The sequence below is a fragment of the Bemisia tabaci genome, chromosome 5 (genome assembly GCF_918797505.1).
Source record: "Bemisia tabaci chromosome 5, PGI_BMITA_v3".
Classification (NCBI taxonomy): domain Eukaryota; kingdom Metazoa; phylum Arthropoda; class Insecta; order Hemiptera; family Aleyrodidae; genus Bemisia; species Bemisia tabaci.
This window is the reverse complement of record NC_092797.1, coordinates 28,066,518-28,089,678: the sequence shown is the minus strand read 5'-3', so window position 1 is coordinate 28,089,678 and position 23,161 is coordinate 28,066,518. Positions and strand designations below refer to the sequence as shown.

Below are 23,161 nucleotides of genomic sequence, written 5' to 3'. Positions count from 1 at the left end.
AACTTTTGTACTTATAACGTCACATTTTACATTTCTAGGGGAGCTGATAGTCGAAAATTTCACGAGGAAACCAATGAAGCCACTTTTAGAACCTCATAGTTTAGTTCAAACGGAGTTGTAAGTGTTTAAAGTTCCTGAATTTTATCCGACCTCTCCTTGACTCGTCCACTGTGGTGCGTGGGGTCGAAGTCGTGGGTCCAGGTGGAAGCATCGAATTGGGAGCGTATCGAATATCGAGTGAGGTAGGCAGAAAATCGTTCCATCCCTGGATCGGATGGCTGCGCGTGACAGGGCGCGTAAAGCGGGCCGGCGGAGGGCGCGAAGGGCGAGGAGCGCCCTGCGTGCGAGGCGCTCTTTAGTTGGCCGGGAGCATCCCTCTAGCAGGACGCAGGATGTGGACGCGCGCCCTCTAGCCATGCTAGCGTGTTCGGGTTCCGTTGTTTTCCCGCCGTAGTGGAACAGTTGCACCATGTCCGTCAGGAAAAATCGCTATGAGGACATTCCCCTCACCAGTAAAGGTTCGTCTCAATTCCTCCTATACTTCGTATACCCATGCTTTGTCACCTCTGTCCATTCGAGTTGTTCGAGTTTCAACGATTTGGAAAAGTACACAGCCTAATAAAAAAAATAGCAAATAAATACTATCGTACTAGCGTAAATAAAAAAGGATAGAAAATAATACATATTGATTAAAGTAATTTCACGGGAAAAATGGATTGTTTACACTGAAAAAATGGTATGCTATTTTAGCACCTAGGATGTCAAAAAGTTGGGTTTTTTCAACGATTTGGAAAAGTACACTGCCTAATAAAAAAAAAATAGCAAATAAATACGAGCATATACTAGCTTAAATAAAAATGGATAAAAAAAATACAAATTGATTGAAGTAATTTCACGGAAAAAATGGACTGTTTACACTAAAAAAATGGTATACTGTTGTAGCACCAAGGATGTCAAAAATATGTGTGGTGATACCAAGATGCTACCTTGATTACCCACGCAGTTGAATTTGCATTCATAGGATGTAAAGTTAACTGCCAGGGCAGTAAAGGCAGCACCTTGGGACCACCAGATACATTTTTCACATCCTCGGTTCTAAAATAGCATATTATTTTTTTCAATGTATTTACACTAAGAATTAAATTGTTAAACAATACGTCTAACAAGTTTCAAATGTACATTTTACGATAGTGAAAAGCCAATTTAACCACGGGGATGATTCAATTAGCATTTTTTTATTGTAAAATGTACATTAAAACATTTTTTTAACCACAAACCTTTCTTCTTGCTTTTTTTAACTACAAAATTGTTAAATTAGCAATATCGTTTTTTTCCTCGTTGCTAAATTTAGATACACACTCAAAATGTGTATCGCCAAAATGATAGGTGCTGATTGGTGCTTGTGAAATGATTATGCTTCTTCGAAAATATCAATTTAAATGATGTCAGTTCCTCTAGGAAAGAACAATGTGATAAATAACGAGGTGGTAAAATAGTGCTGGGCCCACACTTTTTTTGCGGAGATTGCAAGGCCAAAAAGTTCAAAAATTTAAGCTTTTATGAGGATCAGAGCAAGACTGAGGGGGAAGAGTTTTCAGCTCAGGGCTTGTTACATAAAGTTCGGGCCATATTTTTAAGTGTTTTCGCTTGTTCAACATGTAGCTATTTATGTGCAAAAATGAGCAGTATTTTCTGTTTTGTATACTTGTTAATAAACATGATTGAAGAACGGAAAATAATGAACATTTTTTGTTGTACAATATATAAAGTTTGTCCCACTAAATTTTACAGTACCTAGTAAGGTAGGGTAGTAGGCCTTCAAAATAAAAAATAGTATTTCTTTTCATGGAATTCTGAGAAAAGTAAACGAAAAAAAGAACATTTTTAACGTGTTGAATTGAAATACTTACAACTTCATCAAACCGAATTATAATTATTGAAAACCAACCCACAAGACCAGAAAGAATTTAGGGAGTTGTATAACATTAAAAAATGTCATCATAAAAACTACTACAAAAAATGCACACATTTTCATTAAGAGGACATAATTTGTGATAATGTCATATTCTCACAAGGGCTTTAATCAGAAATTAAATTTCCGAAAACTTAAATGAAAAAATATTTCCTTAGATTAAAAAGTGTTCTGACTTATAATTGCAGGCTGTTAAAAAATTCATTCTTGAAGATTAAATCTAAAAGCTAACGTACTTAACAAATTCCCAGCGTAACGTTGCCAAGATCAAAAGACTACGTCCTTCACCAACAAAGGAGTGAACTCAGGATTTTACCGTCAAGGGGAAAGGAAAAGTATTACTAAGTCATGCAATTTTTCCCCTTTCGTTTCTCAAAGAGAGGTACCGCTTAACCATGGTTAACCAAATTAATAAGTAATAGACTGAGGAGATTTATACGTACAACGATAGCTCGGTTTTTAATATCATAACACTCGTTTTAACTTTTCTAAAGTCGTATAAGATTTCACTTGATATTTCAACTTTGAACCTATTTTTATTTACCGTTTTAAAACTGTCATCTAACATACTCATGCGCTTCACCAATCAGCTCTTATTTGTCCATCAAAATTTCTCGGAAAATAAACTTTTGTGTCCGAGAAAAGCGGTTTTGAATATAACGCGGAGCACGACAGACAAGTTTGACGTTGATCATAACGCTTTGATGCAACTAAACGTGCTTCATGATGGTTGATGTTGCATACTCAAACAACTGAATGCATTCTAGATTTCTTGCCTTGGCCGCTATAAGCACAACACAACCACGCGTCGGCACGCTGCTGTTAATCAGTGAAAATTATGTAAATCGCACAATTTTGGGAATTTTGTCACATTGACATTGGGAAAATCACTAATGTATCGATTCTATCGCAGTATTATCGAACAAAAAATCATGAAGAAATTTCAATTTTATTGAACGCGATAAAAGATTAAGGATAATCGCTCAGATGTTGATGGTCCTAGCGATCCTATAGTAACAGAGCACATGACAGGACGCGCGTTGATGACGGCGCAGAGATACAACTATTCGTGCTTGATGGATGTCCATGTTGCGTATGCAAAATTGAAGGCGCGATGGAGCGAGGTATGAATTCACATTTCACAATACTCCGCTCAATGCTGCCAGAGAGGTGTCTCTCCGATTCAGAAGATAATTTAATCGACTGCAATTCATCGACATCAAAAAAATTGTCATTGCAATGGTTTTAAACCATTGTAAATTTTACTTCCTACTTGTTATTGAAAAGATCAAACTAAAAAGTTCACATGCTTAGAATTGTCAGTTTTCATTAACCCTAAGTTGCCGTGAGTTGCTGTGAGTTGTCGTGCGTTGTCGTGAGTTTCCGTTGCTTGCCTCTAGATACGGTGACTACAAACTGCCCCCAAGCGTCTAAATTTTGAAAAAACCGTGTTCCAACCTACACTAATTGCTCCAGAAGGAGCAGATTTCCAACTTTTTTGATGTTATCATCGTTATTTTCATGTCATTTTACCCATTAAAGCTCTTTTTAAGCGGTTGTGTCTTATGGGTGCAACAGACTCATTCCATGAAAAAAATCAAAGAGCGGTATGGATATGAAAATGCCTCCTACCCCCCTTAAATAGTTACTGTAATACAGGCAGGTTTGCGTCGCTCAAACGAGCAAATTCTCACGATATATCTCCTACCGAATATGAGTGGGAGAGCAATACTGTCATGCTAATGAAAAACGCCGTACGAGCGTTCAAATTTTGCCAAGTTTCCCTTAGCAAAAATATATTTTTGAACGAAGTTATGAATATTTTTCCTTGTAATTTTCTGACACTTCAGATCAAATTACGAACAAAATTCTCTGAAAAATCGAGAGAAAAATATTCTCAAACCTCCCTGAAGATCCGTGATTGGTCAAAGGATATTTGACAACGTTTGAAGGCTCATACGTCGTTCTTATTCCTTAGCACCGCAGAATGAGAGATCGTACGCATCGCGTGCCCGGCACTCGTAGACCTGCGTGTATTGTCACGTTAATATCGTCGCGCTCTTAACATAACGGCATATCTACATTCTGCAATGAACCCTGTCGTCCGTATGGTTCAATGCTTTTCCGGGCTCATCCCAAAGTGTACTTACGCCCTTATGTCTGCCAAGCGACGATATAGGCGGGTCTTTAAGCGGAAGGATTCCCTTAATATCTTCCTCGAGTCATTAAAGTCTTTCCCCCGATTCCGCCGTAAAAAGGGGGCGGGGTGTTGAAACAGCGGACCAAGGGGGATGCGAGGGCCTCTTCAAAATTTCAAGATCTAATCTCACAATATGCAAAGCCTGTAAAGCGGAGGGTTTTTCCGGTTTTTACACAGGGGACGTAATGATGTTTAACGCGAGTTTGTTTATCATAACCGCGCGTGAACTTCTTCCTCGGAGAACTCATTGCCAATTCGTCGCTCCCCTCAAGAAAGATCATAACTTCATTTCAACGTTGCCAAGTTTACCCTCGCGAATTGCGTGTTGACTAGGAGAATCTTGAGCATTCCTAACCGAGAATTTCACTAATTTTTCCTCAGATATCATGCAAAAATTAGAACCATTTTTGATGAAAATTGCACAGGTACAACTTTGTAAAATTAATTAATTGTTTGAGTCAATGTGGCAACCGTGGAATGTACTTACGTTCCTTCGTGCGGGAGACAACGAATTTAGCTCTTACCATTTATTTTCGAAACCGTTAAGCTTCAAAATATTCCTTAGGGAGCGATTAGGCTCTTCCGGACCTTAGACATAAGGTAAAGGGCATCCAAACTTTCATTATGATTTTTCGCCTTCAAACGATTATTTTTTGTTCACTCATTTCTAGGAGAAAAGTAGACTCAGATATGCAAGTCATCAGTTTATGAATTTTAAGGGACATTGCAACCCCTCGAAGATTCCCCCTTTTTCCTGATAAGGAAGTTCCCTCGGTCAAATGCCAAAATCCGACCACTTACCCATTGTAAACTTCTCCGCCTACTCTGTAACTGATTTAGAGGGTCAATTTTTTTCTCTAAATGTGTCCAATGTGTCCCATGTGCGATTAGGTTTTGAAGGCGGAAAATAAGTTGGTGTTTCCTCTCTTTATGCATTTTTAAAAAAAAATTGATACCATGAAGTTTTTAAATGATCGAATCTTCCAAAAAATGGTAAATTCAATTTTTCAACGAAAAAGAAATTGGTCTCAGGAAAAACAAAGGTAACTTGTGACTTCATGAACCAAAACTACAAAAAATTAGCCGCATTAGACGTTTGGCAAAAAATATTACCCTTACTCAAAAACGCAAAGGGAACAAATGAAATTAACATTGGGTTTAAAAGGATGGATTTTGTCATTTAATCTAATAAACCTTCTCATCAAAAAAAGTGCAGAAATTATTTAGGCACGCAAGAAGTGTTCACCCTTGTATGTTTGGCTACTGAATCAAAATTGCATTCTTTTTTTTCTCCTGGCATGCGCCAGGAAAATTAATTTTTTCCACGAGAAACTTAATTCACTTTATTGGTCATAAATTATCAGGATAATATGAAAAAAAAAAACCGGCGCTCCGCTTCGCTCCGCGCCGGTTTTTTGGGGGGGCTTCGCCCCCCCCAAGCCCCCCCAGGACGCGCGCTTCGCGCGCGTATTGTAGACGCGCGCTTCGCGCGCGCTTTTTAGTTTGAGTGTCCATTCCAGTTGTTCTGTCTTCTTAAGCGACCCGCGCGTCCACCGCGGGAAGAGTGTATTTTCCGAAGGGGGGGGAGGGATCAATCTGTAAGGGAATGAATTAATTTCTTGAGGCATAAGAGCAGCACAGTACGTTGCCAGCGAACGCGCTGCGAAAGGTTGTGACGGTTAAATGGTGAGATTTTGTTCAAGAACAGATCATTTAACCTGACCCACTGTGCGACGAACAATTTGTCCAGAATCTTCCTTCCCCTGACCCACTGTGCGACGAAAAGTTTGTCCAAAAACTTCTCTCCCCTGACCCACTGTGCGACGATCAGCTTGTCCAAAAACTTTCTCCCCCGACCCACTGTGCGGCCCTGCTCCGGTCGGCTCCCCTCATGCCGCGCACCCCTCGCCTAAAACTTTCAAAGCTCGCCATTCTTAAACGGCTCGGCCGATTTAGCTCAAATTCAATACCAAACCAGTCCTAGGGGAGAACTACCACCTATAAAAATTTCAGCTCAAAATATTCATTTTCGCTCGAGTTATCGAGTGGACAAGATTTCACCCTCCCCCACTTTCGAGCCCCACCCCTCAAAATCTATTGCCTCAAATTTCAATTTTTTTTCGCAGAATAGTAGTCCTAATGAGTCTCTACAAAATGCAAAAAAATTGGTCAAAATATCTTTCAACGTAAGAAAGATATAACCACTCAAAAATCGAAAAATCTTCAAAAGGCGGAAATACATACATACATACATACATACATACATACATACATATATACATACATATATATATACACATGAATTTGAATGGCATATATTTTCGTGATCTACGACCCGTGATCGATGCTCTTCACAAGGTCTCGGGTCTGGGTCCGACATCATGGGAGAATGCAATAGTGTATTTCCTTCGGAAAATACACTAAAAAATTCCCGATTTTTTTTTTGAATTCATTCAATTGATTTGAAGTGTCAATCAATTCACAGATTGAGTGTGATTGAGTGTGATTGAGTGTTTGATCAATGACAGTAAATAATAAATACACAGTAAATAATAATCAAATAGAAAAATCGGCAAGAAGAAGTTTTCATATATCCAAAAACCCGATTTTCCGGGTTTCCGATTATCCAGAAAAGCCCTCCTTGACAGGGAAAAATACATTGCATTCTCGAGTTCAGCCATGAAAATTCTATAAGACTCGTCATGGAAGATCCTTGCCTCATTCTGGTTGTAGACCTGGAGCTTGACTCAGTAATTAATCGCAAATGGAACGAGCCTGTTAGTCGATCACTAATTTTACTTGGAGGGAACTGCGAGGGATGACTACCGTATTTTTGTCACGTCGCCTCAGGAATATTTTACAAAGCGAATGTTTTTGAGGGTAAACGCCTGACAAAATCCCTACACAAACATATTCTATAATTGCGACATTTTACAGAATGAAACTGCTCTAAAGTATAACAAATATGTGACAAAGAACAAATGTCCTTTGAGCATAATTATTCTTCTCTGTCACGTTGAGAATGAGAGATTAGAAAATAAATACACAAAAAATGTAAGAAGAATAACACATGAATAGAAAAATGAAAAAAGGTGTACGTCAAATCGCGGTATGCAAACTGTTAATGCCCCTAAAAAACTAGAATAGGCAGTTTAAAGCAAAAAAAAAAAAAAAAAAAAAAATTCCAACAGAAAACCTACATTACTTCTATTATGGACCCACGCGGTCCTCGATCGTATACGTTTACATCGATACAACGACTAATGTAGAAATGTACGAATGTATACGGACCTCTTCCGCTCAGCGCTATGTTCAAATATCGGTCACAATAACGCCCAAATCGTCGCTTCTCTAACGAAAGGGCTTATCTAAATTTCCTCGTGAACCCTGTTTCACATATAAATCCATCCTTTCTAAAGCCCATGCGGAGATTGAGATACACCCTTACGTCAGAGGAGCGACGAATTATGCGTGGGATCAGGAATCTGTAAGCCAACAGAGAGAGAGGACCCCATCCTGGAAACGAGAGATGAAGAGCACGCTGAAGAAATGAAAGCAAACCAGAGCCAAACATCGTGCTTAAAACGTTTAACGACTTCCTGCAAAGGCACATTAATTGGGAAACGCTCGAAAGACTGAATGAGAATGCATAGGGAAGAAATGCCCCTTTTACTTATGCTGAGCACAAGCTTAATGCCGCGGTTCAGTCATAATCTCTAAAGGCTAGGTTGCCTGGTCAGCAGGGAAATGATAATTAACAGAACCGCTCGAGAGCTCTTGTAAACGTGAGAAGTGCCTTTAGAGTTGGTAATTTCTCTTCTGTCTTAGAGGTATGAAACAGAGGAGTCAAAGTTCTTCTATTTAGAGCCTGATACAAACAAGGACTCTACATTTACATCCAAATACTACACTGTTGAAATTAAGGTGGATCTTCAGCTTTTTTGCAATGCCTTCTATGGGTACGATCGATATATCTCAAATTTTAAGCTTTAGGTGAATAATTTTGAGTAAATCTGAATTTCTGATCGTATAGTTAAATCATTGAAGAATTTTCGTGCCAAAAATCATCCTCCAAAATCTTAAAATAAAGTATAAAGTACTGTTTCCAAATAATCATCGATATCGATACATTGAAATTGGTTGCAAAATGGAAACAGTGCTTTTGGCTATTTAAAGATTTTGGAGGATGATTTTCAGTATGAACATTTTTCAATGATTTATCTACAGACCGAAATTTAGATTCTCCCAAAATAATTCACCTTAAGCTCAAAATTTGAAATATATTGATCGTTGCCAGAATGCATTGCGCAAAAGCTGAAGATCCACTGATTTCGATTGCCACGTTGATAATGATAATTCTGTATACAACATTTAAATCAACTCAGGCTAAAATTTTCGTCACAGGCAATTACGAGTATGAGCATGAAAAATGCTATGTAACTTGAAACACATCAGTAATGCCTCATGCCTTATGGTTGTCACATGCCTCATTTGGTAGAGCGATTTTCTTGAGTTAGGTTCTAACCTAAGGATACAACTATTTAAACTCTGGCGTGTTGCACAGTATCACACGCATTTGAAGGCGTTTTGTATTGGTCCGACCGCGACCTCCGGAACGTATAGTCTTGATGAGTGCTGCTCGCAGCTCGCGCTGTATTCGTTGAATGCAGGATGATGAGTACTTTTCATAGTGTCACGAAAAGGCTTAAATGACGTTCAGGGTTAAAATTAAGTATTCAACTTTATTTCAAATAATACCGAAAGTCTGAATTTTTTTATGCAGAGAAATTCATGTTCCATGTCAAGGAGAGTATCCGTCTAAAAGTACCCTCTATGATATACCGACTTCCACAAAAATCGATGGAACAGGACGAGACAAGATGGTACTAAAACGCTGCATCCGCCGTAATATGGACTGCATTTTGCAATTTGGAATTATGATTTCTAGCTCAGTTTAAAAACAACGTACGTACCATCAGTTTCCCTGAGTACATAAGTGTTTTTACAGATGAGCCAGAAATTATTGTTCCGAATTGCAAAATGAAGTCCATATTTAAGATCGCGGATTTTGAATTCAATCTCCTACGCAGTGTCATGCGTTTCTGTAAAATTGCATACCTTTTCCCTAGTTCCACAACGTCTGAGGCTTAAATTCAATACTGAAAGGGGTTAGTTTACCTACACTTCAAAATTCGCAAATATACACAAGGATTTCTTTTTCGTAGTCGCTTTTAAATAAACATGTGTGCATTAGTGTGATAGATTGAAAATAACCGCACTACGCTCCTAAATAGGGAAATGATTTGAGGTGTCATAATCAGTGCACTCCTTAATCCGCCTGGATATACTGAAATTTGCTAAAATACCACATTATTTGAAACGTTGAAGTACTGGCGCAGTGTTTTTTAGTAAGTAGAGTTAATCTTCAATGGAGAATACTTAAGCGAAGATAAGTTCATACTTTTTCTGTGTGGTATTTAATCTACATTGAAATAGGGCTCAGTACTGCATGCATTGTGAGGTAGGTTAAATGGTATCGCCTAGATGATGGGTAGGTACCAGTCATAGATACAAATTTTTAAGAGCAGCCCAAGACATTGATAACAGTGGAAAAACAAGGAGGAAAAACGGGAAACAAGGCTAAAAATACACAATTAATAAAACCCGAGACGTTTCGACTCGAAACTGAGTCATTTTCAGTCGGAAACAATAAAAATTTCAAAGAAAAAACGATAAAAAACCTGAGCTCTACATACTGGTGGCCGGGACCTAATAAAAAAATTCTAAGTTTTTTTATAGTTTTCTCTTTTAAATTTTTATTGTTTCCGACTGAAAATGACACAGTTTTGAGTCGAAACGTCTCGGGTTTTATTAATTGTGTCGTTTTAGCCTTGTTTCCCGTTTTTTTCTCCTTGTTTTTTCCACTGTAAGTACCAGTCTCGACCGGATGCGATTCTAGGGTTGGAACCTTCCCAAAATATAGGTGATGCCATTCTAGGATCCCGCCTAAGAGTCATTTTTCCGTGTATTTACATTCATCCAGTTTCTCAGGACTCGTTTGAGTTATTGCATCAGTGACTCGGTGCACACAGTTTCGCATTCAAAGCCAAGTCGTCCAATTAACAGTTAGCGTAACTTCAAATATATAATTACACCCGCCACTAAAGAGCAGCATAACCACCTCTGAGAAGAGGAAAACACGGCTGTCTTTGAGATAGTCATATTTTCGCGGTATCCCAGATCGGCGCACAGTGGATTGAGTCTATTAGAGAGGTCGGACAAAAAAATATTGACTAAAATTGCACATTTTGGTGTTTACTTCGTCACATTTTACATTTCAAGGGGTCCTTTCAGAAGAAGATTTCACGAGAAAACTAATGGATCCACTTTTAGAACTTTTTAGAACCTCAAAGTTCGTATAAACGGAGTCAAAAACGTTTAAAGTTTCCAAATTTTGTCCGACCTCTCCTATTGACTCGATCCACCGTGCAGCGTCCAATTAAAAATCCCCGAAGGCGCTGGGGATCCGAGACCCGGTGGGCGAGGGGGGTGGTGGGTCGGAGGGGGAGGCAAAATCGGAGATTGAAGGAGGGCCGCGGTGGTCGATGAGATGTGGAGGGGGTGGGCGCGTGGGGGATGGGATGCTGGAATCGTAAAAATGCTCAAATAATTCTGTTTACTGGTGAAGAAATCTGACGGCACTTAGGAGTCCGCGAGGCGCGCCTTCGCCCTTTGCCGCGCGCGGCGGCCGTGGTCGGGAAGCACAACATAATTTATGGGCATAGGTTGCACGGCCCCGCGCTGCCGGCTCTTTTCCCGACGAGAGCCACCCCGGGATTCGACCCTTGTAAAAAGTTTCCACCCCCTCGCCGACCCTATTACAAAAATATTGAAACATGTTGGGCTGAACAGCGTTATTTATTGGAAATATTGGGATGAACGCCTTGGAATGGATGAATCGTGAACCAATCAACAGCGATTTAATCGAGATATTATTAAAAAAACGGTGTCGATTCGATCGATCGTCGAGTTTGCTTTAACGATAGTTTTATATAACCGAAAGGGCTCGGACTTTCTTATAACCCAATGTGAGAAATAAATTTATAAACTATGTATTGTCTTAGCGTAATGGCTCTAACCCCAATGTATATATCTCATCCAAATCATATTTTCAATCACAGAAAGTTTAAAAAATCGGTGAGTAGCACTAAGCAAACCTTGTTGGACATACCTGCATTGGCCGTTTTTACAAAGATCACTGTTGGCGTGTTTTGTATTCCCATCGGGTCAGAAAAACACGCAAGAAAAGAGGCGGAGGAGAATTTGCATGAAACTATTGTATTATACTGGATCTAAGAATGCGTAATGAGCTGCAGTGGCGTGGCGTGCTTTGCGATATATCGATTGATACGCCTCTCAAACCTAGGAAAAAAGATCGATTATCAGGGTATTCGCAGCGAACACCTTGCTAATCGATTCTTTACCATAACTTCAAATGGCGAGATATCGATAATTAATCATTCACGCCACGCCACTGATGAGCTGCGCTCGCAGCATTTTTCATGATTTTTCGCCGATATGGGAAACGACCCAAAAATAGATTTAAAGGTGAGGAAATCGGCTTTCTTATGACGTCATCTCATCAAGCAAAATTTCCCATTTAAACGCACGTATTTTAGCAGATTAGGTCATTTGGTCATAATATAATTTAACAATTGTTCATTTTAAAAACCCGCCATTGTGTTCTCAGGCTCAGTTCACTCAGTAGTTTCTTCTTAGACAGGAAATTTACAAAATTTGAGACACCTGCAAATTCTCTCCATACCTACCACGGTTTCCGTTGATGGCTACAACGCTATGTGTGCGTAACTATAGCACTCTACAATTGGATGCATTTATGATGAAAAGAACAATGTTACTCGCAGATCCTATTCGCATATTTCATTTTACCGTTCAATACCGTTCAATACGGTTCATTCGTTAGAAAGCTCGTAGACAGCGCCTTTACCCTGCAACAGCGTAATAAAAACGCTCTGTTCAATACACCGGTCCGTGTAAACGTTTAAGCTAGCATAATCAACAAAAAACGGTCACTATGACCGGTGGTGTGGCAGTGAACGTGTTAAACAAATTTAGTCCATATAATTTAAGATGCATAATCGGGTTAAGTTCAATCAAAAGGAGACTGGGTTTAGGGTGGTTCGGTACAAGAAACCCCTGCTTCATTGAAGATTAAAAATGAAATATCCTCAACGGTGGCCGTGAGCTGGAAAGACCTTTTTCCTTCCGCATGCTTGAAGATGTGGTCGAGTACTACTAATCTGTGTTGAAACGGATATTCCATTACTTTCTTGAAATTTTCGAAATGAGATCGAACATTGAATCTTTTCAACACAAACATTTTATTTGACGCTCGTGCTTTAATCAGTACAGGGTGACCCGAATGTCGCTAGACACCTTTATAACTTTTGAACAAACTGAGATTTAGACTTGAAATTTTGACAGTGCCCTTTTGTTGAAGTAAACTATTTTTAGGAACCCCTCTCACTGTTTTGCCCCCCCCCCCTCTCCCCTACGGACAGACGCCACGGACTCCAACCCATTTTTTTTCAAATGGCAACCTCTTATTTGTGATACATTGTTGGATAGATGCGAAAGAAAAAATTGACGCAAATCTCACCCCGATATCTCAATTTTTCGCAAACGGTGGTAAAACTACCTGTTTTGAGGTTTGTAGGAATTTTTACCGATAAAGTAGCTGGAAACGTGTTTGCTTGGGTTATGTGACACGAGGGATACCGATTTGTTGTCAAGTTTTCAAAATTTTCTTTTGTGTGTTGGCGACCTATTAAAATTGTGGGGATCCTGTTTTTAAGAGGTTTAAGGGTTTCTCATCAATGACTTTACGAAAGAGCCAATATTTTGGGGTTTTCCGACAAGAGAAACACGAAATACGAGTCAGAGAACCCCTGTCTGTCGAATTTCAAGAAAATTTAGCAGTTCAAATCCGAAATTCAAAATATCCGTGATTTTCTCTTGTCATCTTACTGATAGAGCTTTGAAATTTTGAAAGCCAAAAGTATAATTATTTTTTTCGTATAGACAAATGGCTACTCTCGAATTTCAAGTGAATCTAGTTTAGAATTGCGAAATTCGAACTTTCACCATCATATCTATATGTTTAGACGCCATATCGGAAGGGCTGCAAAACTTTGAGAGTCTAGCGTCAAATTCTTATTCTCCGTGTCAAACGTCTTCTTGGACAACTGGTCCAGGACCAAATGTCCTTTCAATTTATCAATAAAAAAAAACCTCCACAGACCCACAGAACGAGGTTTCGCCGTCTGCCGGCAGCCATTTTGTCAAAAATTGAGAACTTCAGACAGAATTGGCGCCAAAAATGTTTCTATTTTCATTATCTCTTCAACTATACGTCACAAGAGAAGGGTTGTCATTTGAAAAACGTTGGGAGTCCGTAGCTCTCCTCCAAGCGTGTTCCAAAAATTTTGGGCGGTCTAAATAGTAGTGTACTTTGACGCAAGAGCACTGTCACAATTGCAAGTCACTACCTCAATTCTTTCATAAGTTGCAAGGGTGTTCTGCGACTTTTGGAATACCCTGTCGCTTTTCAAGAACTTAGGGATTTCGTTTTAAAAGTGAAATTCCTCCCTACGAACGTCGATATTATTATTAGGGATGATCCCTAAAATTGTGATACTACCAATTTATGGGCATTTGGACAACTGTGATAGTACCGCAACATGTGGGTTACTCACCGAATTAACTGGGGAACTATTACAATTCATTGGCAATGCCGTATCATCCAACAACCCCTACCTCTTTTTCCCCGTGGTATTTTAAGATAAAACGAGTATTAGTTGTCATGATCCAATTAGTTTTCCCCTTTAATTAATAGTTTCAATTAGTACAGGTAAATGTCATCGGAGAACAAGAAAATCGATTTAATCGTTTTAACCACAAAGTCCCGTGTACTTATTTCCTTCTCTCGAGAGCTGCTTTCACCGTGCAGAGCTCCCAGGAAATGAGAGATGGATTTTCTCCGCGATTCGGAACGTGGCAACGGAGGAAGATAAGAGAGGAAAAATGTTATTTTTCTCTCGTGAGTGAGGATCGGTTTGGAAGAGCGGTGGCAGGCGTGGCGGAGGCGGGGAGCGCGGGGGTGGAAGGGCGGGGGGGGGGGGTGTCGGAGGAGACGAAGGGGGTCGAAGCGCAGAATCCAGGGCGGTAAAAGTGGAGCAAGAAAGGGTGGCGAAGGACATCCTACGGTAACGCGAACATTCGAACGGACGGGAAGTGTGCGTCGCGATAGGAAACATTGGCGTGGCGCGCTTTGCGATGTATCGATATTATCCCATTTGAAGCTGTGGTAAATAATCGATTATTGAGGTGTTCGCTGCGAACACCCTGTTTATCGATACTTTTCCATAGGTTTAAGTGGCCGATCGATCGATATATCGCAATTTACGCCACGCCACTGATAGGAAAATCCTCAGCCGAAGCCGAGAGCCGCACCCGAGCCCCTCATCTGCCGTCCTGAGGAAGAACCCCGTATGAGCCTGCAGGCGTTGCCAAATTTCCTCCGATAAAATATGAAACCATCCGGAAAGTTGTAGATATTTCCCTTCTGGTTGCTTAGACAAATTTCCTCGCATCTCAATCTAAGATATATGAAAATTAAGGGAAAAATGAACGATTTTCTGTCGGAATTAAGTTTTTAGGGGTGGAAATTTGGCAATATTCAAGCGTTCATGCGGGGTTTTACCTCAACGCGGCCGTGTTCCCGTCCCTGTCGTCAGCATCGTTCCCGCGCCCGATTTTCATACAAACTACTCGAGCAGTGGCGTGGCGTGAATTGCGATATATCGATTGTTATGCCATTTAAACCTAGGGTAAAGAATCAATTATTAAGGTGTTCGCTGCGAACACCTTGTTTATCGATCCTTTTCCATAGGTTCAAATGGCATAACAATCGATATATCGCAAAGCACGCCACGCCACTGTACTCGAGCACTCAGTCACTCACCTCCCGCCTGTATCATCCGAGGTGCCTTGTCACCACTAGCTGTGCTATCGTTGGGGGGGGGGGGGGGGGGGGGGAGGCTCAGAAGCGTCGGGTCTCCGTGGAAGCCACGAGTGTATCTCCCTTATCACGGATGGATTTTCCGAAAAAATATTACGGAAGATATTTCAAACACCGTGGCATTGAAAGTCACAGTGCCTTCAATGTTTTAGGTAGGCACCACGCGCGTCCGTATAGCACGAATGGTTGCATTCAGGCGTGGATGTTGCGCCGCATTCAAAAGGGCTTGTTTCACGTTTCGTTTCTTGCTGGAGAGAACTGGGGTCAACATAATCAAAATCCCGTGAGCTCTGCGAACAATTTGCCTTAAAAATTCGGAGAGACCGAATGAGACCGCAATAGTCAAATATTCTTGTAGAATAGAGGCTCAAAAGGGTCTTGTTACTATGGAAGCTACGATTTTATCTCAGATTTGACGGTTGAATTCCTTTGAAAAATGTTTGAAAATATATTTCAAGCATTGCACTGTGGCGTCGAAAACCACAGTGCCTTCAATTTTTGGAGTAGGCAACGCGCACGTCCATGAAGCACGAATATATTTACCTTCAGGCATTGATATCATCGTTCAAAATATTCCGCGAGGAGAGGGGAGATTTGGAGGGGGAGGGGGCAGTTTAAATTAATTAGTTTTAATTAATTAAGCAGTTTTAATTAAAATTAACATAAAGAAAACTTAAACCACCACCTCTTATACCCCAGCCCATTGCGAATAGACCAAAGCATCACACAAAGAGACAAATATTAGCATTAAGCTTGAATGCGGTCGGAGTCACAAGAAAATCAGTCATAAAATATTGGACGGACAGTAGGTTTGCCGAGGTAAAAATTACCACTTGGATTTCTGCCTGATAAATTGCAAGAACTGCGACTACGTGCTTTGAGATCGGGTTTTTATTGGTGATCGATGTAAAATTGCAAAAGTGGAAACACCTCCGTATCTCCGACGAATGGCGACTCTTCCCTACACTTTTGAAAGAACCGCCTGACTCCATTGGTGGTATCTGCATTATTGATTTTTAAGGTGTGAGTGAAACTCCAACTTACCATTACGTTTTGCTAAAGTAGTTAGACCAAATATTGCCAGAAATCTGAGCTTCCGTGGAGGAGCATCTAGTTTCAGTGGCGTGGCGTGAATTGCGATATATCGATTGTTATGCCATTTAAACCTATGGTAAAGAATCTGTTTATCGATCCTTTTCCATAGGTTTGAATGGCATAACAATCGACATATCGCAATTCACGCCACGCCACTGTCTAGTTTATCCGGTGGCCCTTTTGTTAAGAATACATTCGATAAAAAATCCTCCGTTTCATCTACATTGTTGGCTTCTGGATTCAGTCGTTTTCGCTCAGCTTGGTCCAAGCGGCTTATAGTGCTTATTACAATGCTCTGGTTTCCAGCCATCATGATTTTCAAATGTTGAAGGTTTGACTGGAATGATTTCCCCTATTACTAAAGTTTCAAAAAAACCGACAGGAGCCGACATAGCATTTTAGGCCACGGCCGCCATCTTGGGTTTACGAATTTTGGAAATTTGACTAGAAATTTGAGTTTTCCGTCGTAAAATACCCTGTGATACCGAGTTTCACCGAACTCGAACGAATAGAAACTGAGATAGCATATTAGGCCACGTCCGCCATCTTGGAATTGAGAATTTTCAAAAATTGACTAAAAATTCAAGTTTCCCGTCGAAAAATACCCTCAGACACCGAGTTTCAGAAAAATTCATCGAACAGGAGCCGACATAGCATTTTAGGCCACGTCCGCCATCTTGGATTTGAGAATTTTCAAAAATCGACTAAAAATTCGAGTTTCCCGTCGAAAAGTACACCTGATCCCGCGGTTCACAAAGCTCTAACGAACAGAAACCGAGGCCAGAACCGGGGCTCATTTTAGGCCACATCCAACATCTTGGAGTTGAGAATTTTAAAAAAATGATTACAAATTCGAGAATCCCGTCAAAAAATACCTCCTGACACCGAATTTTATATAAATCCATCGAACAAGAGCCGAGATAGCGTTTTAAGCCACTTTAGTCATTTCGGATTTTCGAAATTTGAATTTTTTGAATTTTGACAGATTTCGATTCAAAACGCGTGATACCCAAAATCAAAGCTCAGATTCGGATTCCTCGTAAAAAATCCATGCGATATCATGTATCATACCCTGACATCGAATTTCAGAAAAATCCATCGAACAGGAGCCGAGATAGCATTTTAAACCACGTCAGTCATTTCGGATTTTCGAATTTGGAAAATTTGACTTAAAATGCGTGATACCCAAAATCGAAGCTCAGATTCGGATTCCTCGTAAAAAAATCGATGCGATATCATGTATCATAACCCGAGCATAGCGTGAAGGAAAGAGACGTAACGTAGACATACTGATTCGAGCATATGAATGCAACGTGGCAACATGGGTAGTGCTCAGTGGGTCAGCGGAGGAGGAAGAATAAGAATTTATAGTGAGGAATTCAGGCGCCTCCCCGTTCGGTTTCACTCGGGCGACCCGCGCGGCGGCGTAGTTCAAAGCGGTAGTACGACAGAATCTATACGCGTCGTTAAACCTTTTTCCTTCACGCTATTCTAACATACGATACATGAAATCTCATCAATTTTTCACGAGAAATCCGAATCTGGGCTTAGACTTTGGATATTACGCGTTTTAATCTATTTAAAATTGTAAGAGAATTTACAGAATTGTCCTTGAAAATTGATCACACATTAGTGTTTTTTTACGTCATTAAACCTCTTTCCTTCACGCTATTCTAATATATGATGCATGAAATCTCATCAATTTTTCACGAGGAACCCGAATCTGAGCTTAGATTTTGGATATTACGCGTTTTAATCTATTTAAAACTCGTAGGAGAAATTACAGAATTGTCCTTGAAAATTGATTACACGTTAGTGTTTTTTTACGTCATTAAACCTCTTTCCTTCACGCTATTCTAACATATGATGCATGAAATCGCATCAGTTTTTCACGAGGAATCCGAATCTGAGCTTAGATTTTGGATATTACGCGTTTTAATCTATTTAAAATCGTAGGAGAAATTGCAGAATTGTCCTTGAAAATTGCTCACGCATTAATGTTTTCTTTTACCCCCTTTTTCTTCTGCATTCACGTAATGAAATTAGACCAACAGTTGACTCATCGACTAGAGGAAGCTGTTGAACTTAACCACAAGAAGCCGTTGCTCGTTGCCCGATAGTACGGTGCGGTGGCTAGAAACTGCCCTCAAACGCGGGAAATTTGAAAATGTGTGTTCAAAACAACGCAAATTGCGCCAAAAGGAGTAGATTTCAGACATTTCGATGTTGCCATCGTGTTTTCGTACCATTTTACCCCTACAAAGACTGTTTTCACGGCTTCATCTATTGCGCGCAATAGACCAGTTGAGCAAATACCTATTGATTGATACCTAAGAACTAGAGTCATAACATTCTTTTTATAGAAGCACTGATAGAATTTTTCCACGCATTTCTAACATTTTAAAATAATGAGGGAAACCAGACAGAACTTTCTGATTCCAAGGTTTAAAGGAGGGATTATGTGTGTATGAGCCACTTTTACGGCGCGCTAGGGCGCTCTGCGACGCCTACTCTCCACAGGAATCTGTCATGGTAGAGATCCTCCGGAAGCTGGCATCTCTCCATCTCATCACGGATGCCCTCTACCCACCGCTCGGCTGGACGCCCTCTCCGTCGCCTACCTGGGGAAAGGAGGGATTAAAAGGCAAAATCAAAGTTTCAAAAAGGAGCGAGATTAGGAGAGTTCTCAAAACCGCAGTGAAGACAGAACGCACATCATGATCATTACCATGCGCTCTCTTACCCCCTACTTAAATCTTCATTGTCACAGTTCGTTCCACCGTTCTACCAGGGGCGGAGAGGCGATTGCCCTCCTAACAATTTGCCGCGGAAGCCGCGAAGGGGCCCCTGCGGCAAGTCATCGTTTTTTTCCCGTAATGTTGCAAATTGTCCTATCCTTTTCAGTCACTACAAGGCCTCAGAATCCTTGAAAATTTGTCTCTATAAGAAACATACAAGGTCGCCTAAAGCTTATAATACAGAATATATCGACGGTGAAACTACCAAACCACGTATCTCGGTTTGCGGCGTCGCAGACTTCCTGTCATACTTTATTTTTTAAATAGAAAACTACTCAACGTCAATTCGTGAAAACTTCTGTGATTTTTCCTCTTTGTGCGGAGAAAAATCTGTGAAAATTGTAAGGAATGATATTGATTTGATCTCCATCAAAAAAATAAAATGTGAGTGGAGATTTTTAAACACCGCAAACGAGATACGTGGTCTGGTAGTTTCACCGTCGATATAGGAAAATCTAGCGTGCTCCTGGGGCCCCAGAAATAATGAGAGGGGCGCGGGCCCCTGGAAGAATCTTAAGAATGGGTTATTTTGAAGTTCAAATACTCTTGAATTTACTCCGAAAAGGCTTAAAATTGCGTTTAAAATGTGTGAAATTTTCAAAATTTACCGGGGAGGGGGCCCCGAACGACAGGAGGGACCCCCAAATCTAGGTCGCCTCCTAGATTTTTGACTGCCAGTCCGCCCCTGAACCGCTCGGGATCGAATTCACGTTAAACTTGACAACAAGGAGAAAAAAAGTTACGAACTGTGTCATCCATGGAGCACCTCGGGCGCATGCATAGGGTGCGTTGTTGAATGTTGAATGCGACCAACTTGAAAGAATACTTATGCCGAATCTCCAGCGAAAACCACCCGTACCTCAGCTTTTACCGTAGCCATCGGAAAATTTGCTGCAAACTAACAACGCTGCTTAAGGAGGATGCTAAACTTTTGAGATCCAGTAAAACACTCGAGATAAAGTACCCACTCGTTTCCCATCGTTCACCGATAACTCCTTTAATTTCATCCAACTTCCAATACTCCCCATCACTTTTTTGCTCTTTTCTTAATATTTCTTGCATTGATATTCTTGGGCAGGAATACGAGTGAGATTCACACCAGACTTACGAGAGAAATACATAGTGGTGATTGCAATCAAAGAACACACGAATTTGCTCACAAAACAAAGACGTTCTAAAGAGTTCTCGAGACTTGGATAACGAATAGGTACGCAAGATCATCCAAGAACCCAGGGTTTTCTGATCGATTTTCGATACCTACTGCGTGATGATGAAATTAGCGTGTTGAAATGGGCACTTAATTGTTTAACATGATATACTTGACAGACATATACAATCATACAAACTTGCAGCATTTCAAGGGTGAAACTATCGGACCACATAACTCGTTTGAGGTCTTTGAAAATCTCCGCTTTCATCATATTTTTTTGAAGGAGAACAAATCAATATTATTTTTTGAAGTTTACACAGAGTTACCTTAATTAGCTCATGAAAATCACGAAAGCTCTCAAAAATTGACGGACTGTAGGAAAAGGCGCGTAAGTGCAATTTTTGAAAAAATTGAGATATTCATGAACTCAACTAAAACTAGTCTCAGAGTATTCTGTGAAAAATTCACAGCTAAAATCCAACTTTACAGCATCAAAAAGTGAGTTTATACTTCCTTCCCGCCATAAGGCTCTATGCAATTTTGAAACCTGAAACACGTATTTCTTGATTTAGCAAAAACCGCACTTATGATGGGCCTTGTTCTCCAAGCCCCGCCCCTCAATTGATGTTGCGTAGTTTTTCGTTAAAAAAATAAAAGTATGGCATTTGCAGGAAGTCCGCAAAGTTGCAAACCAAGATAAGTGGTTTGGTAGTTACACGCACCGTCGAGCTGCTGTATGGTCATTTTAATGTTCATAAGTTGTAAAAAAGAAAAAAAAAAAAAAAAAAAAAAAAAAAAAAAAAAAAAAAAAAACTTGTGGGGCTTATAGGATTTTCATATTACTTTACCAATAATTTAACTGGAAAACCTCTATTTTACTTATGAAGAAGCATGTCTAAAGCGCATTCTAAACATTTCTGTAATTTTCTTCCACTTAGCAAAGCGTTCTATGGATTATGTTTCTGTGGTTTATAGGATTTTCATACTTCTTTACTAATAATTTAACCGGGAAACCCCCATTTTACTCATACAGAAGCATGTCAAAAGCGCCATCTAAAAATTTTCGTTAATTTTCTTCCACTTGGCAAAGCGTTCTGTGAGTGTGAGAATGAGAGAGCACCGGAGTGATTAAGGAAAATGACACGGGTACTGATGGCGGAAGAGTAATGAAAAACAAGAGCGAACAGATAAGCTGCCAGTTCCAGGGTTCCATAGGAGATAGAGGTTGCGAGGGGTAGGGGAGTGGTGTGAGGGGGGAGGGGGGTAGGGCTTTGCAAAGTCGATCCCGAAATATTCCCTCCGTTCCTGGCGTGGATTGAGGGTTTCGGAGCTCCACCCTCGAGAACGAGGCTTCCACCGGGTACCCCTTTTTGTCCGGTCTGACCAGCGCTCGTATGAGCAAATTGCTCAGGTGTCGGACCGGGCAGATATAATCATAGTTCGACGAATCCGAAGCTCTCTAAGAGCTACTCGCAAGAAAATGGAACGTGGTGCCGTTGAATTTTGGCGCATTATAAAGCCCTCACTGGAAAAAAAATAAACACATGGATCTAGAGTCCAGACTCTTGAAAACATTGACAGAAAAAGGACTCTTGATTCAATCAAATTTAAGCTTAAATCAAAAGGAAATCCGCTCAAATTAAGAGGCTTGGTTCTTGATTTCAGCTTAAATCTGATTGAATCAAGAGTATTTTTTCTTGTCGATGTTTTTAAGAGTCTGGACTCTAGATCCAATGTGTTTTTTTTCCAGTGCTTCTCTCCGATGTTAGGGAATTACTCTCTCTTTGAGTTGGACGTATTATGTGTGTGGACGTATATCCAAACGGAACTATGTGCATTATGACGTGAGCCCTGTTATGCATATATTCTTATGGGTCTCAGGGGCTCATCTGCTGTTCTAAGGAAGAACGCCATACGGACATTCGAGAGTTGCCAAATTTCCTTCGATAAAATGTTTATTATTAAGGAAATTTATGAATATTTTTCCTCGAAATTTTCAGAAGTTTTAAATCAAATTACAAACAAAATTATATGAGAAATTGATAGACAAATATTAAAAAATTTCCTGAAAATTAAAGATTTGCCGGGAGGAATTTGGCAACGCCTGAAGGCTCATATGGCATTTTTCTTTAGCACGGCAGTCATGTCTTAATGTATACATAGTTCCGTTTGGCAGAAATATGTCCAGTTGAGCTTTCCATGGATCATAACCTGCCGTGCTACAGAGGAACGCCGTAAAAAGCATCTGATGTTTCCAAATTTCTGCTACAAAATAACCAAATGTTCTTAAAAAGATAAAAAAAATTTGCGACATGGTGCAACACGTTAAGAAAAAGTACGTCAAATTTTAGTTGCGACAACTAAGGTTTCTCGTCAAAATTAACTTTTCCTGATCGTAGATAAAAATTTAAAAAAGGCAGTTTTTTTTCAGTGCGGGGGTATTTTTCACTTTAATATCCTTTTGGTGTCAAAAGGTATTTTTTTTACTCATTATATAACTATTCGTTCTCACGGTTTTTGGCTAGAGTTTCCTTAGGAAATTACAACGAAGCAAAAATGAAGAATTGCTGCTCTTCTTATATTTTGTACTAAGCATACAATCCGCACAAAACAATACGTTCATATAATACGCAAACCGCGGCTTATGGTGTAAATCATTCTCAAATGACTCTATGTATAAGAGTTTTCCCCCCCTTTTTCAATATTTTTATATATAAATGATCGTAAAGTTTACCAATAACCGAATAAGTATGAAAATACGACATCGGTTTTGTAGATCGATTTGCGTGACGAAGTGCCGTGAAATTTGACCGCTGAAAGTTTTTTGTCACTGGTTATAGCAAGC

The 23,161-nt window shown here is 40.0% G+C and overlaps 1 protein-coding gene across 1 annotated transcript in view; it reads left to right on the top strand.

Annotated features, from left to right (window-relative positions):
• Window positions 1-336: 336 nt before the first annotated feature.
• Window positions 337-23,161, top strand: part of LOC109037482 (sodium- and chloride-dependent glycine transporter 1) — a 121,072-nt gene continuing 98,247 nt past the window's right edge. Inside the window, exon 1 of the mRNA XM_019052186.2 lies at window positions 337-518. Coding sequence (XP_018907731.2) covers window positions 470-518 — 49 coding nt within the window. The 5' untranslated portion in view covers window positions 337-469. The remainder of the gene's footprint in view (window positions 519-23,161) is intronic.